Genomic DNA, 15431 nt, shown 5'->3' with positions numbered 1-15431 from the left:
AATAAAGAGGCTGACTGGACAATAGCTGAACAGAATAAGGTTAGGTTGGAGAGCCAAGCTGTTAATGCTGGGAAGAAGGGCCAAGTCAGAGGAGATGGTAGCCAGATGCTAAGTAAGCAGGATGGATAGAAAATGAGGTAACAAGCCATGAACCATGCAGCAAAATATAAGAAATATATGTTAATTTAAAATATAAAAGTTAACTAATTACAAGCCTGGGCTATTGGCTGAGAATTTGTAATTAATGTAAGCCTTGGTGTGTTTATTTGGGAGTTGCTTGTGGAGCAGAAACTTCCACAATAGTCAAAGTTAAACTTTTCCTTGGTTATGATAAATGATAAATTAGGTATAAAACTTAGAGTCACAAAGATAAGACATATTAGACTATTTTCTCTAAATTTGCCAAATACAAATAAACTGGATATTGTAACTGTAATTCTTACTTAATAACTGTTTTGTTGTATGCAATATCACTATGTTAAAATTAAACCTTTTAATTAGACAAAGAGGAGGAAATGTGGAATATTCCTTTATACTATGTGAATATAGATTGCTGTGATTGGTTTAATAAAAAAGCTGACCAGTCAATAGCTGGGCAGAATAAGGTTAGGTGGGAAAGCCAAACTGAGAATGCAGGGAGAAACAAAGGTGGAGTGAGGAGTCATGAGAAACACAGAGAGGAGCAAGATGGACGTGTTGTACTGAGAAAGGGTACTGAGCCACATGGCAAAGCTTAGATAAGAAATATGGGTTATCAACAGCTGTGGAAACTGAATGGGACCAAACTAAGTCCTCAGCATATGGGAGACAGTTGTAGAGCTTGGTCTGTTTTAGGGGCCCCTAGCAGTGGGATAAGGGTCTATCCCTGGTGCATGAGCTGGCATTTTGGAACCCATTGTCTATGATGAGATATCTTGCTGAGGCTTGATGCAGGGGGGAGGGACTTGGTCCTGTCTCAACTGAAAGTACCAGGCCTTGCTGACTCCCTAAGGGTGGCCTTACCCATTTGGAGGAGGGGATGGGTGGTGAGTTGGGGAGAAGGCTGGGGGAGGGGGGGCTGGAGTAGGAGGAGGGATGAGAGGGGGACCTGTGGTTGGTTTGCAAAATGAATAAAAAAAATTAAATAAAAAATAAAATTAAATAAAAAAGAAAGATGAGTTAATTTAAAACGTAAGAGTTAGCTAGTAAAAAGACTGAGCTATCAACCAAACATTTGTAATTAATATAAATTTCAATGTGTTTATTTGGAAGCTGGTGGCAGGACAGAAACTTCTGCCAACAAATTATTTATTCATTAACTCAATTCTTTCTTTTCACCTTTTTATTGAAAATAGATTATTTTCTCATGCAATATATCCTGATTTATAATTGGATGAATGGAATATTATTTCCCTCTCTCTATAGCACAGAATACCTCTCCTTAACCTCTTAGAAAAATGTTCTTTCCAGAATTCAGATCTTCTATCATCTTTTCAATATTCCTCTTCTGATTTATCAGAGTCTTCCAATTTTAATTGCTCTGTTTCTGGAACTTAAAAGAATAAATTGAAAATACCTTTCCCATCCTGTGTCTTTTCTGGAGAGTGACTTGGTCTCTATTTTTTTGTCTGCATGATTTATTTCACAGTAAGAAATAGAAAAAGCCATGGTGGTAAATGCTGAGTAGCTGAGAATTTTAGCTTTTGAAAATAATTATAACAATTATAACAATTGGAGGAGGAAGGCTTTGGGTTTTACTATTTGTATCTTGTGCCTTTAAAAATATGGATGGATTAGTTTAAATCAGAAGGCTTCATTTTATCACTTTCATTCTTTTTTTTTTTCCATTTAAAGCCCTTCCCTGAACCATTGTCAGTGTATGTATGTGGAAGTTGTATGCCTGACATGCCAACAACGGTAAATTACAATGTTGGAATTTGCCAGGCTCCTACATCAATGTTCCTTCTTCCCTCTGGTTTAAAACATGTACCTGTAATGAAGGTTAGACTTGAACTCCCAACCCTTCTATGCAACAGATGTGTTCCACCAAGATCAAGTATAGTGGTATGCTTATATACTTTAAACTAATCCTAATTTTCGTCCAAATCATAGGATTAATGGTATGTGGTAAATGAGATTTTAGAAGGAGTAACAAAAGTATGTGCATACACAAATGTGTACATTTGTGTGTGTGTGTGTGTGTGTGTGTGTGTGTGTGCATGCGTGTGTGTGACAATAACAAAGAAAAAGAGGCTATCAACTTGAGAGGAGAGCAACAAGAAGGGGTGTGATGGAGGTTGCCTGGGAGAGATTGGAGGGAAGTAAGGGAGAGTGGAAAGTGACACAATTCCATTTTAACTAAAAAACCTATTTTAAAGAAAATAATGCATTAACTGTGCTTCTTAGTGTTGAATGAGAAATGTGTGAAGAAATGATACATGAAATGTATGAAAAAATGAATGCATATTTTCAAAAATTCATTAACTCTAAGTTTTCTAAAATCATTGAAAACAATAATAAAAGACACTAGAACCTTTTTTTTCTACTGAAATTCTACTATCAAAAAGGAAAATAATCCCATTGACATAGGAGTCAAAGATATTATCTTCCCTTAGAAAAATGTAGAGAATATGGAGTTGATCTGTTCTTCAAAAAAAAATCTAAATTTGAATTTGTTTTGACGACACAATCTGTATAAAGTTGATAGAGAAGCCAGTCACTGATGTCCAGGGGATTCACAGTGTTTGGGATCTCCAGATCACTAGCAACGTCATATATGGCTGGATGACTATTTATAAACCACATCCAGTGCTACCTTCAGATTCTCCGATAACTTGGCTCTACAGAAAATTTATCTGGTGAGTTCATAGTGTTGTCAGGTAAAGCCAAGTTACTTATGAAAGGAAAAAATCAATACATGGAACTAAAGACTAATGCTGTTGTTGATTGTTTATCATTTTATAAAGTCTCCAGTGATTTTGTAAGTCTCATTTTCTCTGAAAATAATTTTAGTAATAGAAATAGATATTATAATTTGACCAATTTGTATTTTTATCTTATTCCACTTATCTTTAAATTGTTTTTTTCTTATGAAACATGGCTCCTACTTTGTGTGAGTGTTTCATGAATGACAGGTGTCAGTTCTCTTAAAAAGTTGCAAGATATTTTCCTATAGGCAGCTACTAGACTATACAGAGAGGGAGATAAATACAGGAAGATCAAAAAATACTAAAAAGTGTGTGTGTTGCAGAATATTAAAATATCAATGTGGAAAGTCAGAAAGCACTGTAAAGGAAGTGAAATAACAGACTCACAAAGGGTGAAACATAAGATAAGTTAGTGTAAATAATTTTTTTCTTCCCATCATTCTGTCTGAAAACATTATCTACTTTTTGGCTCCACTGTGTAAAATTTAATATAAGTAAAAGTTAAATAGAAGTATCTGCTTTGATTTGGAGAGGGAATTTACTTTGAGATAAATTCAAAATTTTGCCCATAGAGATTATAATGTGACATTTCAGAGATGGGTGAACTTGATGCCTACTTAGGTAGAAAATTTCACATCAAGAAAAGTCACTAGAAGGTTTAGTAGTATAATGGAATATTGATTAAACATAAAGTTATTCACAGCCTACCAAGAAATTCAGAAGCAAAGATGAAACATGAAACAGATTCTGGCAAGAACCATTTCCTCTCTCCCTGATCCTCAGAGGCAATCAAAGGGAAAAACAAACAAAATACTCAAACACACATAAAAAGAGAATTAACTGTAATCAACCTAAAATAGCACTAATTAGTCAAATGGAAGCAACTCTAAACTTGACTGTTTTTACTTGCCATGTTTGATGTAGGCTGTGTTGATGATCATGAGATTATTAAATAATTATTTAAATATTAATTTAAATATTTGAAGTGTTTTATTTTCATCATTTAATGAACATTTAAGGATTAATACTTAGCATATACTGGAAGGATATTAAAAAAAAGAAGAAGACTGGACAGAATTATTTTAAGCATCTTTACTGGACTGAGTTACTCTCTCATGAACTTATCTAATAACTGAGAGTTAATTATTTCAAACTACCTAGTGCTAAAAATAATGATTATAAATGTACTTACGAGTACTACTAAGACTGGAGGAAACTATTACATGACAAAAATCACACAGAGCCATGAGAAGAGGCTGGGATTCAAAACAAATATGTATATTTTTCTTAGTGTTTGTTGGAAGCTTGTAAGTCATGTCTCTCCTTTGTAGGATTAAATTCATGAAAATCAAATACAGATAGAGCTTCCAGCTAGCAAGGACTTAAAATGAAATGTTTGGGGCATTGCATCTCTGCTTTAAGTAGTAGTAATAATAGATTTATTATACCATAGGTATCTAGAAATTTTATTTGCATTGCTTTAGATTTAACTCTAATATTTTTAAATATAAGACCAGAAGTTAATCATTATGATATTCATGGCTTAGTATGCACTTGGTAAAATAGTCTTACAAATACTTCTTAGTGCTATTGCATTTATAGTATTAATTCCTTAAGGGTGCTTAGGAACATGGAGCATGAGAAGGCTTTAACACCAAGGTGAGAGTTATACCTACTGATGCTTCATGAAAATAGCTTAACAAAGTCAGATATTTTATCATGCTAAGACCATAATCAGCCATAGTTGTTTTACTTTCATATGTTTAAAGACTGGCTAAAAAATTACATTTGGCAATGATTGAGAGAGTAAGTATAAAATCTTAACTAAAATATTGTTATACATTACTAAAATTTTGTCACCGTTGTGCATGTCTGTGCTAAGAGCAAATCCTTAAGAGAATGGAAAGCTAGATTAGAAAATATGTCACAGTCTTTTGTATCCAATCTGTTATTCTTGCAGAGTGGCCATTGCTGCTGCTCTAATGGCAGTGGAGGCTGAGGCTGAAGGATCCATTACTTGTTTACACAGGAAACAGAGCCATAAGTTTTTTGTTCATAAATATAAAGAATGTGCAGGACAGAGGAGCATACCTAGCTTGTAAATTTCATTTTTGTATTTTTTTGATTTAGGTACATTATTTTTGTTTTTTATTTAGGTACATTTTTTTTTTTTGCATTCTTTTTTTTTTTTTTTTTAATTTTTATTTTGCAATATAATTCAGTTCTACATATCAGCCACAGATTCCCTTGTTCTCCCCCCTCCCGCCCCCCTCACCTTCCCCCCAGCCCGCCCCCCATTCCAATCTCCTCCAGGGCAAAGCCTTCCCCACAGACTGAGATCAACCTGGTGGACTCAGTCCAGGTAGGTCCAGTCCCCTCCTCCCATGCCGAGCCAAGGGACCCTGCATAGGCCCCAGGTTTCAAACAGCCAACTCATGCAATGAGCACAGGACCCGGTCCCACTGCCTGGATGCCTCCCAAACAGATCAGGCCAATCAACTGTCTCACCCACTCAGAGGGCCTGGTCCAGTTGGTGACCCCTCAGCCATTGGTTCAGATTTCATGTGTTTCCGTTTGTTTGGCTATTTGTCTCTGTGCTTTACCCAACCTTGGTCTCAACAATTCTCGCTCATATAGACCCTCCTCATTCTCGCTAATTGGACTCCCAGAGATCCACCTGGGGCCTAGTCATGGATCTCTGTATCCAGATCCCTCAGTAGTTGGATGAGGTTTCTAGCACGACAATTAGGGTGTTTGGCCATCCCATCACCAGAGTAGGTCAGTTCGGACTGTCTCTCGACCATTGCCAGCAGTCTGTTGTGGGGGTATCTTTGTGGATTTCTGTGGGCCTCTCTAGCACTTTGTTTCTTCCTATTCTCATGTGGTCTTCATTTACCATGGTCTCCTATTCCTTGTTCTCCCTCTCTGTTGTTGATCCAGCTGGGATCTCCCACTCACCCAAGCTCTCTTTCCCTCGACCCTCGCCCTTCACTACCCCCACTCATGTCCAGGCTGTTCATGTAGATCTCATTCCATTTCTCTGTCGTTGGGCGATCCCTGTGTCTTTCTTGGGGTCCTGTTTTCCAGGTAGCCTGCCTGGTGATGTGAGTAGCAGTCCAGTCATCCTTGTTCCACATCTAGTATCCTGTTATGAGTGAGTACATACCATGTTTGTCTTTCTGAGTCTGGGATACCTCACTCAGGATGATTTTTTCTAGATCCATCCATTTGTCTGCAAACCTCATGATGTCATTGTTTTTCTCTGCTGAGTAGTATTCCATTGTGTATATGTACCACATTTTGTTTATCCATTCTTCAGTTGAAGGGCATCTAGGTTGTTTCCATGTTCTGGCTATTACAAACAACGCTGATATGAACATAGCTGAACAAGTGCTCTTGTGGTGTGGTTGAGCATTTTAAACTCAATTTTCTTCATGCACATACCAGTAATATGAGATTGCCTTAAAACACTGACAGCTATAAGTATGATGGATAAAAAAATAAGATAATGTTGAAAAATGTGAGAGACTGGGGTTAAATTCATTCTGTGACTTTGGTTATGTTCACTGTATGCAAGCAGTTTGTCTCCAGGCCTAAAAAATTCTAATTTCAAAGTGTGATATGCTATATGAACCTTCAGTGGGTCTCTGCATACTTGATCATAAAAGTCAATTAATTTTTATATTTCTAATTCTATAACTATTTTTCAGATCTACATCAAAGTAAGTTGGACATGGTAAAATATACATTTGCATTTAAGACACAAGGGGAGAAATTATTTCGCACATTTTTGAGTGTCTCAAATTCTAAACTTTGGATGGCAGTTTATAGATAGTGAACAATGAATGTTCTAATAAACTGATAAAAAGCCTGTCAAGAAGCAGAATAAAATCTCAGCTGTGGCCATGAGAAAAAAAATAGCTAGCTGCTCAAATCTGTTTTATAACTAGAATTATAACTTCAGGCCATATTTATTAGAATAACCAAAAAATGGAAATTTTTCTATTAATATGTGAAAAGAGAATGATGATTAATTTTGATCAAGTATTGTTTAATAACACAATTTTTCAGAGATTCAATTTATATGTGAACTATTATTTTCATTTTGTTTAATAATATAAATTTTATTTATATAAAATGCATAAAGCAATGCATTTTATTTCTATGAACCTGACTATACTAATCCTGCTATTTGACTCATATGAACAAAAATGAATGAATTGCCCAAAGTAGTATTTTGAACATTGCTCAAGAGATAGCAATTATTTCCTTATGTCTTAGTAAAATCAGTGTTAATAATGATGGAATTCAGTGGTTTGGATAAAGGACAATTATAAATCTTAAAATCACATTGTGGAAATAAATTAATTCTTTCTCAACAGTAGCTACAATGGCAATGTTTTCATTTTTATTGTGGGAGTTAACATGTCAACTTAATTTAGAACAAAGAGATTGGAAGGGATGTTAACAAATGAGTAGATGAGAAATGATAATTTGAAACTTATTAGAATATACAAAAGATGTTTTCAGTAAAGATCACAATTTTACTCTGATTGGGAGTCAAATTTACTATAAAGGTAAGTGAATTACTGGTTAACTATTCTGTTATTCTTCCAACAGTATTGAGAATGGTACTAAATCAGAAGTGCTAGGAATCCTTAACTATCTCAATTTTTATAAATCAAATCCTGTTTTATTGTCATTTTATGATTGATAGATGAATTAAAATTGCTTTACTGATTCTCTCTGTGGTCATTAAAGATAATCATATTGTTTAGATATAAAAAAATTAACTAGGGAGTCTGTTCCTACCTTGGTTAAGTTATCTTGTGACATGAAATTGCCAATTTCTTCAAAATCAGATTTACTGAATTTCTAGAATACTGATTCTATACCATCAGAGTTTAAGTTATAGGTTCAGATCTTAATCTCTGGCTAAGAAGTCACTGACCATTTATTCGATTAATTTTCATTCACACCTATTGAATTACTATTTCTAGGCTGATTCCCAAATCTTATAGATGAGATAAGCTTGATTAACAGAAAAAGACAAATTTCTATCTAAACATACAGTAACATAATTTGAATATATAACCTAGAGGTCAGATATATGCCAATAAAGACAATTTTATATAACTTGTTTTCTGAAATATGCAATATCAAGATACTTTATAAGTTTGACAACTGTTGTAAGATGGATAAAATACAAATTAGAAATGGAGGCTTCACTTAATACATATAAAATGAAATATATTTATATTTATTTACATATCATTTAACTAAGATTTATAATATGTAAATATATAAATAAAACCCACACCAGGTGGTGGTGGTGCACGCCTTTAATCCCAGCACTCGGGAGATCTCTGTGAGTTCGAGGCCAGCCTGATCTACAAAGCGAGATCAAGGACAGGCACCAAAACACCACAGAGAAACCCTGTCTCGAAAAAACCATAAATAAATAAATAAATAAATAAATAAATAAATAAATAAATAAATAAAAAATAAAACTTGCGTTATTTGTATAATTGTATGTATATGATTTCAGGGTTGACCACTTTGTATTGGGTAACCAATTAGGGGTCTCATCCATGGGGGTGTTATTTCTTTCACTCTTTGTATTTCTTAGTTGCCTGTAGTTCTTTGTGTGTGTTTGAGAGGGGGATCTCTCCCTTCTCTATCAGCATGTCTACTGTATCTTTTCAGATCATGTTTAGGAAACTACACTGTTGGGGTATTATGGGAGAAGCAAGGGGTGGAACTTCGCATGTGCAGGAGGAAAAGAAGAAAAGGGTGGAAATGATGCATTTATATTTTGATATAAAAGTTTAAAAAAACAAAATTATACAAGTGAATTTGTTTTCCACTAGTTTTTTTCAGTTTAAATAAGTATTTAATTTTTAATAAAATACCCACAGATATAAATGTTCTTGGATTATAAAATATTAACAGCATGGTGCTAAATCAGATGTAATAATAGAGAAAAGAGAGGAAAACTATTAATATTTTTAAAGTGTGATTTTCTACTGTGCATATGTCTCTGTGTCTTTACATGGGTATAAGGTTTTTGGAGCAGGTGTGCTTGTGAGCCACACCATATGTGTACTAAGAACTGAACTCAGCTCCTCTACAAGAGTTATACTCTGTCTAACCACTGAACCAAGTCTACAGACCCCTGACTAATTTTCCAAATCAACTTTGTGGGCCAGTTACTTGGAGTGCTTGTTTTCCATTTCTCTCTCTCTCTCTCTCTCTCTCTCTCTCTCTCTCTCTCTCTCTCTCTCTCTCTTTCTCTCTCTCTCTCTCTCACACACACACACACACACACACACACACACACACACACACCCCTACACAAATAAATTATGTTCAGTGTCTAAAAAAATTCAAAGTAAAAGATATTCCATGATTCAAAATTAGAGCTATTGTTTAAGTTTACACCTTACTTGTGTTTTGTCATATACTTTTATCTTTAACAGTATTTGAGTCTGTAAGGACCCCAAACTCATCTTTTACAAGGACTTAGTTGTATGTTGAAAACTTTTAGTAACTAATCCTTATTTTAAACTACTCTTTAATTGTTTGATTAACTGAATTCAACTTTATTCATGTCAAACCTAACATAAAATCTGTGAAGTAGTCCCTCAAACACAGTTTCATATCAGTGTTAATCATCAATGACCTCTATATTGCTGTCATTCACCAATCCAATCTGTCTTTTCAGGGCCCTGCCATGTATTTCTATTGCACTGAACCATGGGAAATGCTACTGTGTTTATTCTCTTGGGGCTTTCCGAAAACCAAAACATTGAAGTCTTCTGCTTTGTATTATTTCTAGTTTGCTATATTGCTATTTGGATGGGCAATGTGCTCATAATTATTTCTATCACTTTCACTCAACTCATAGAACAACCTATGTACTTCTTCCTCAATTACTTATCACTTTCTGATCTTTGCTACACAACCACAGTGACACCCAAACTCCTGACTGATTTACTGGCAGAGAGGAAGATTATTTCCTATAATAATTGCATGACACAGCTATTTGTTCTTCATTTCCTTGGAGCCATAGAGATCTTCATTCTCACGGCAATGGCCTATGACCGCTACGTGGCCATCTGCAGGCCTCTGCACTACACTCTCATTATGAGCAGACAGAGATGCAATGAAATCCTTGCAGTTTGTTGCACTGGAGGATTTCTGCACTCATCCAGTCAATCCCTTCTCATTTCCTTATTGTCCTTTTGTGACCAAAATGAGATAGATCACTATTTCTGTGATGTGTACCCTTTATTAAAATTGGCTTGCACCGATACACATAGAATTGGTCTTTATGTCATTGTTGATTCTGGCCTAATTGCTTTGGTAACATTTGTAATTTTGATGATCTCTTATTTGCTGATATTACACACCATTAGAGTTTACCCTGCAGAGAGCCGTTCCAAAGCTCTTTCCACGTGTAGTTCCCATATAACCATTATGGTCCTGTTTTTTGTGCCTGTTCTTTTTGTTTACATGAGACCAAATATAACATTCCCAGAAGACAAAGTGTTTGCTCTTTTCTACACTATCATTGCTCCCATGTTCAACCCTCTGGTCTACACATTGAGAAACACTGAGATGAAGAATGCCATAAAGAGAGTATGGTATCGGGCCGGGCGGTGGTGGCGCACGCCTTTAATCCCAGCACTCGGGAGGCAGAGGCAGGCGGATCTCTGTGAGTTCGAGGCCAGCCTGGACTACCAAGTGAGTTCCAGGAAAGGCGCAAAGCTACACAGAGAAACCCTGTCTCGAAAAACCAAAAAAAAAAAAAAAAAAAAAAAAAGAGAGTATGGTATCATCAAATACCTTTGTTAAAGAAACACATTCCATGACAGACTTGAAAAATGTGTATATGTGAATATCAAGCCATTCTACAACTGTCTTGTTGCTGAGTTTGCTTATGATATTTTAATAACACTTCATAATTGCTTGTTGTGTTCTTTATTCTCTCTTCTTTTTGCTTTCAGTGTGACTTTCAGTGAATTGAGGTTCATATTTGTATAAAGCAAATGTTGATTTTGTAAATTTTGATTCTTTCATGTCCAGTCATTTTCCTGTGGTTTTATTTACTTATCAAATATCACATTCTAAACAACTTAATAAAGATAGTTTCTTTAGTTCTGTATGCTTGTGGTGATATTTTAATTATACTGAAATGTGATTTTATTTGTATGTTATTAAATCAAGTTTGCCTGGAGATCAGAGGTCATTAGTGAGCCAGAAATAGAAGTCAGGTGGTGATAGCCCACGCCCTTAATCCGATCACATGGAAGGCAGAGTCTCTGTGTGGTCAAGGACACAGCCAAGCATGGTGACCTTCAAGTCTTTAATCTCAGTACCAACCATAGAGACCAGGAAGTCTGTATAGACATGCAGTGACAAGGAAGTCAGGTGGCTGGGCTTAGAGCCAATGAGAAGGCAGAACAGCAAAGCAATAAAACTCAAGACACACAGGAAGAAGGTCTCTCTCTCTCTCTCAGGGGAAGGACGACAGCGAGTGGTAAGCTAAAGGGAGTTGTGGCTCTTGCTCTGATCTCTTAGGCTTTAACTCTTTATTTGGCTCTGTGTTTGTCATTTAATAAGACTGTTTAGAAATTCATCTGCATATACTGATCATCTTTGTCACTCTTATGTATTCATAATCACAGTCCTGAACACTAATCACTATGATCACTACTTAATTTGTTTTTTAATAGAGACACAGAGCCCCAGAATGTCCAGGAAACTTTTAATTCAATAACAGAAATATTTTATTTCCTTTTGAAAGCATACATTTTAGAAATAAAGACACTGAACTAGAAATTACATGCCAGGAATCAAAGATTCTGTAAATCCGTTTTCATGTGATAATGATGTAAACAGCTTTTCATTTCTATAACTACATAAACTAATAAAGAAACAACATAATATATTGGTAAATATGTCACTAATTATACAACTTTAGTCTTTCAGAGTATCTTCTCTAATTTTGTATATTGACTTTCACTAAGCCATTATAGCTTCATGTTAAAACAAATCAAAGTCACAGTTCATGTGATTTTCTGGGGCCAAACTTGAAAAATATTGTGGAATGGCTGACCTAAATAAAAGCGGTAAGGCATTTTTCTTTCTTTTTCTTTTCCCTATCATTTCTGAAAGTTCAAGATCAAGACACCAATTGGTATGATTTCTCTAGAACTAGTCTCCTTGGCTTTCAGAGGGCTACTGTAGCTAGAGTTTTCCTGCCCAGCCCACAGTCAGGACAAATCTCTCTCACCTGCCAGTCCCACAGCCGCTCAGACCCAACCAAGTAAACACAGAGACTTACATTGCTTACAAACTGTATGGCCATGGCAGGCTTCTTGCTAACTGTACTTATAGCTTAAATTAGTCCATTTCTATAAATCTATACCTTGCCACATGGCTCACGGCTTACAGGCATCTTCACATGCTGCTTGTCATGGCGGTGGCTGGCAGTGTCTCCCCCACTCAGCCTTCCACTTCACAGAGTTCTCTTCTCTCCTTGTCCCACCTACACTTCCTGCCTGGGCACTGGCCAATCAGTGTTTTATTTATACAGAACGATATCCACAGCAGGCTACCTTCTTACTATGTGTTGACATGATCTTTTTTCTGCAAACATTCCCAGGGTTTTGTAGAGTATACAATAGTATACTCTATCGTATCATATTGGGCTTAACCTACATAGTCTCATTTTGAATTAATTATCTCTTTGTAGGTCCAATCTTCAAACAGATATTCTTAGATAGTGGATGGTAAAGATTCACTATGTGAGTTTTGAGTAAACACAGTTTAGTCTACAGTAGTATACATAGTAGTATGTGTGGATGATTGGTATATGTGTCCACTTTTCATGTGACCTTCACTGTGAGATGAAATAATCAAACTCAGTATTACATGGGATAACATGATAATGAATAGGTATTCCTCCAATCCATGCATTGTACTGCTAATATAAGTATTGTTGGAAGGAAAACCAAATGTATTTCCAGAATGACTATTTCTGTTAGAACAAATTCTGCCCCTTCTATTCTGGATGATTTCTGGAATACTCAGCCTGCAACAACAGGTGTCAGTATTATCATTAAAGACTACAACATGTTGGACATGCTACATTGATGCGCAATAATCCTTTTAAAGAATATTCTGGTAAAAGACTTGGTATAATATTATTTGTGTACTTTAGAGTTCTTTTAAATTTGTAAAGTTATTAATTAATAAGAACTTTTGAAACAATGTTTTATGAAAGATATGAATAGACAGACATTTAAGGCTATAAATATAATTAGTCAATAGTGTTCAGAGTTATCTATAAAAAACAGAAAAGTGATGGAAAGTATTTAAAAATCTTTAAAATGCAATACTAATTGAAATTACAGAATAATATTTATATGTGTCAAAAATTTTAAATAAAATTACTAATGTTTATTAAATGAGTCAATATTAAATAAGTCAGAGAAATATACAGAAATTTCTGCATTTTAAAGTACCAAAATTCTTAGGAATTGAGAATGACAGAAAAATGCTTATGCCAGTTATTGGTCATATAAAAAAATGACCAGAAACAAACTCAAGCATCAGAAAATAAAATTTCAGATTAAGATAGTTAATAATACAAAAGCTGTACATTTTTTGGAAAACATTACAGGAAACTTGGTAAACTGCAAAATGTTTATTATATAGAAGATAGTTCCTTTCCAACTGATTTATAGATTCCATTCCAATTACAATGAAATTCCCTGGGTTTATTATGTAACAAAAGAGAAATATCAAAAGATGTTTAAGGCAGTTTTCTCCTGAAGAGATTAGACAGGAGGAATTGACTGTGAAGACTTTCAGTAATTTCACTACTGGTTCAGGTAAAATAATGGGATAGCAGTAACACTCAGTGAACCTTCCTTGAATGTTTACAGAGAAGGAAAATGTCCTTATAGCATTAGACTACACACAAGTTACTACACCAGAAATACCAGCAAAAACAGAGGACAGCATCAGAAGAACAGGACACTGGAGGATCAGAGTAGCAGCTCACAGGTCTAGGTGATGCCACCTAGCAACAAAGTGTGACAACTCAGGTTCAGGGAGCCACTGAAAGCAATGATGGCTTGTGGGCTTCACAGACACCAGGTTTGCTTCCCACTGGTAACACACATAGTGTCTCAAACTACATAAAGGAGTCAGGCTCTGAAAGAATAAATATTTGGATATCTGGACTATGGTTAAAACAGTTGACCATTTGGATGGGATATTGTTAAACTTCTGAGCTAATATGAATCTACCTGCTGTGAATGGGAAAATGGCTGAGAGATGACATTTTGGGGTCATTTGTAGAACACTGGTATTTGGGGATACTATCTATAGTATGTATAATAGGTAAAATTGTTTTACATTGGCACAGGGATTGAGAAATAATATAATGGAGAATAAACACATCTCCATGTTTCTTTCTTCCTTCCTTTCTTTCTTTGTTTTTTTTGTTTTGTTTTGTTTTGTTTTTGTTTTTTTTTGGTTTTTCAGGACAGGGTTTCTCTGTGTAGCTTTGTGCCTTCCTTGGAACTCACTTTGTAGGCCAGGCTGGCCTTGAAACTCACAGAAATCCACCTGCCTCTGCTTCCCAAGTACTGGGATTAAAGGCATGCACCACTACCGCCTGGCCCCATGTTTCTTCAATAACAGAAAGTAATGATAATTCTCATATACAGATTGTAAATGTCAACTTCTATAGGATAAGGTGTAAAGATTAAGTATTGAACATAATAGTAAAGTACACATTCCCCATGACTCTTTTTATTGTTTTGTCATTTATTATTTAACTTTAAATATATTTTGAGAGTTCCATACATGAAAACTGTATTTTCATAATTTGGAATCCTCCCTCTTCCCCCTCCAATCATTGTCCCCATACTCCCTCCCAAGCCTCTTCTATAAATATTACTGTTACACCTATGCATTCAAACACATTCACAAAACCCATAGAGTCCATTTAGTATTGCTCTATGTATGTGTGTTTAGGGCTGACCACTTGGGCCTATTGGACACCCTATGAGGGAGCTTGTTCATTGGAAAAGATTGGTTTTTCCTTCTTTCATCAGCCACTGATGGCTTGTGGCTCTTCATATATCTTCATCACTTCTCTAGTGATAGCTTGTAAAAATTTCCTCTTCTACATGATATGTGACTGGTGGTGAGTATCATTATTCAGTTCTCATTTAGGCATCATATTGTTACGATTTCTTGGGTATAGCTTCTCCATCATATCGAGAAGACATTGCCAGCAGGTTTGCACTTGTATCCCCCAGAGACATCAACTTGAGCATACACCCATGTGCAGCCATTTAAGAATATCAGAGGATTTTTCTCTACCCCCATGATATCTTCCTCCCTCATGATATCTCTCTCATTGTTTTCCCACTCTATCCCTGTTCCAACTCGACCATCCCATTCCCTTATGTGGCCCTCTGTAGCTAGAGTTTTCCTGCCTGG

General features: G+C 35.5%; 1 protein-coding gene across 1 annotated transcript; it reads left to right on the top strand.

The window, feature by feature from the left end:
• Nucleotides 1-9662: 9662 nt before the first annotated feature.
• On the top strand, nucleotides 9663-10780 carry LOC131908294 (olfactory receptor 4P4-like). The gene is made up of 2 exons (XM_059259346.1): nucleotides 9663-10547; nucleotides 10733-10780. Exons 1-2 carry the CDS (start codon nucleotides 9663-9665, stop codon nucleotides 10778-10780), a joined length of 933 nt encoding a protein of 310 aa, XP_059115329.1.
• The last annotated feature ends 4651 nt before the right edge of the window (nucleotides 10781-15431 follow it).

Source organism: Peromyscus eremicus, chromosome 4 (assembly GCF_949786415.1).
Source record: "Peromyscus eremicus chromosome 4, PerEre_H2_v1, whole genome shotgun sequence".
Lineage (NCBI taxonomy): Eukaryota > Metazoa > Chordata > Mammalia > Rodentia > Cricetidae > Peromyscus > Peromyscus eremicus.
This window is presented reverse-complemented; position numbering and strand designations above follow the sequence as displayed.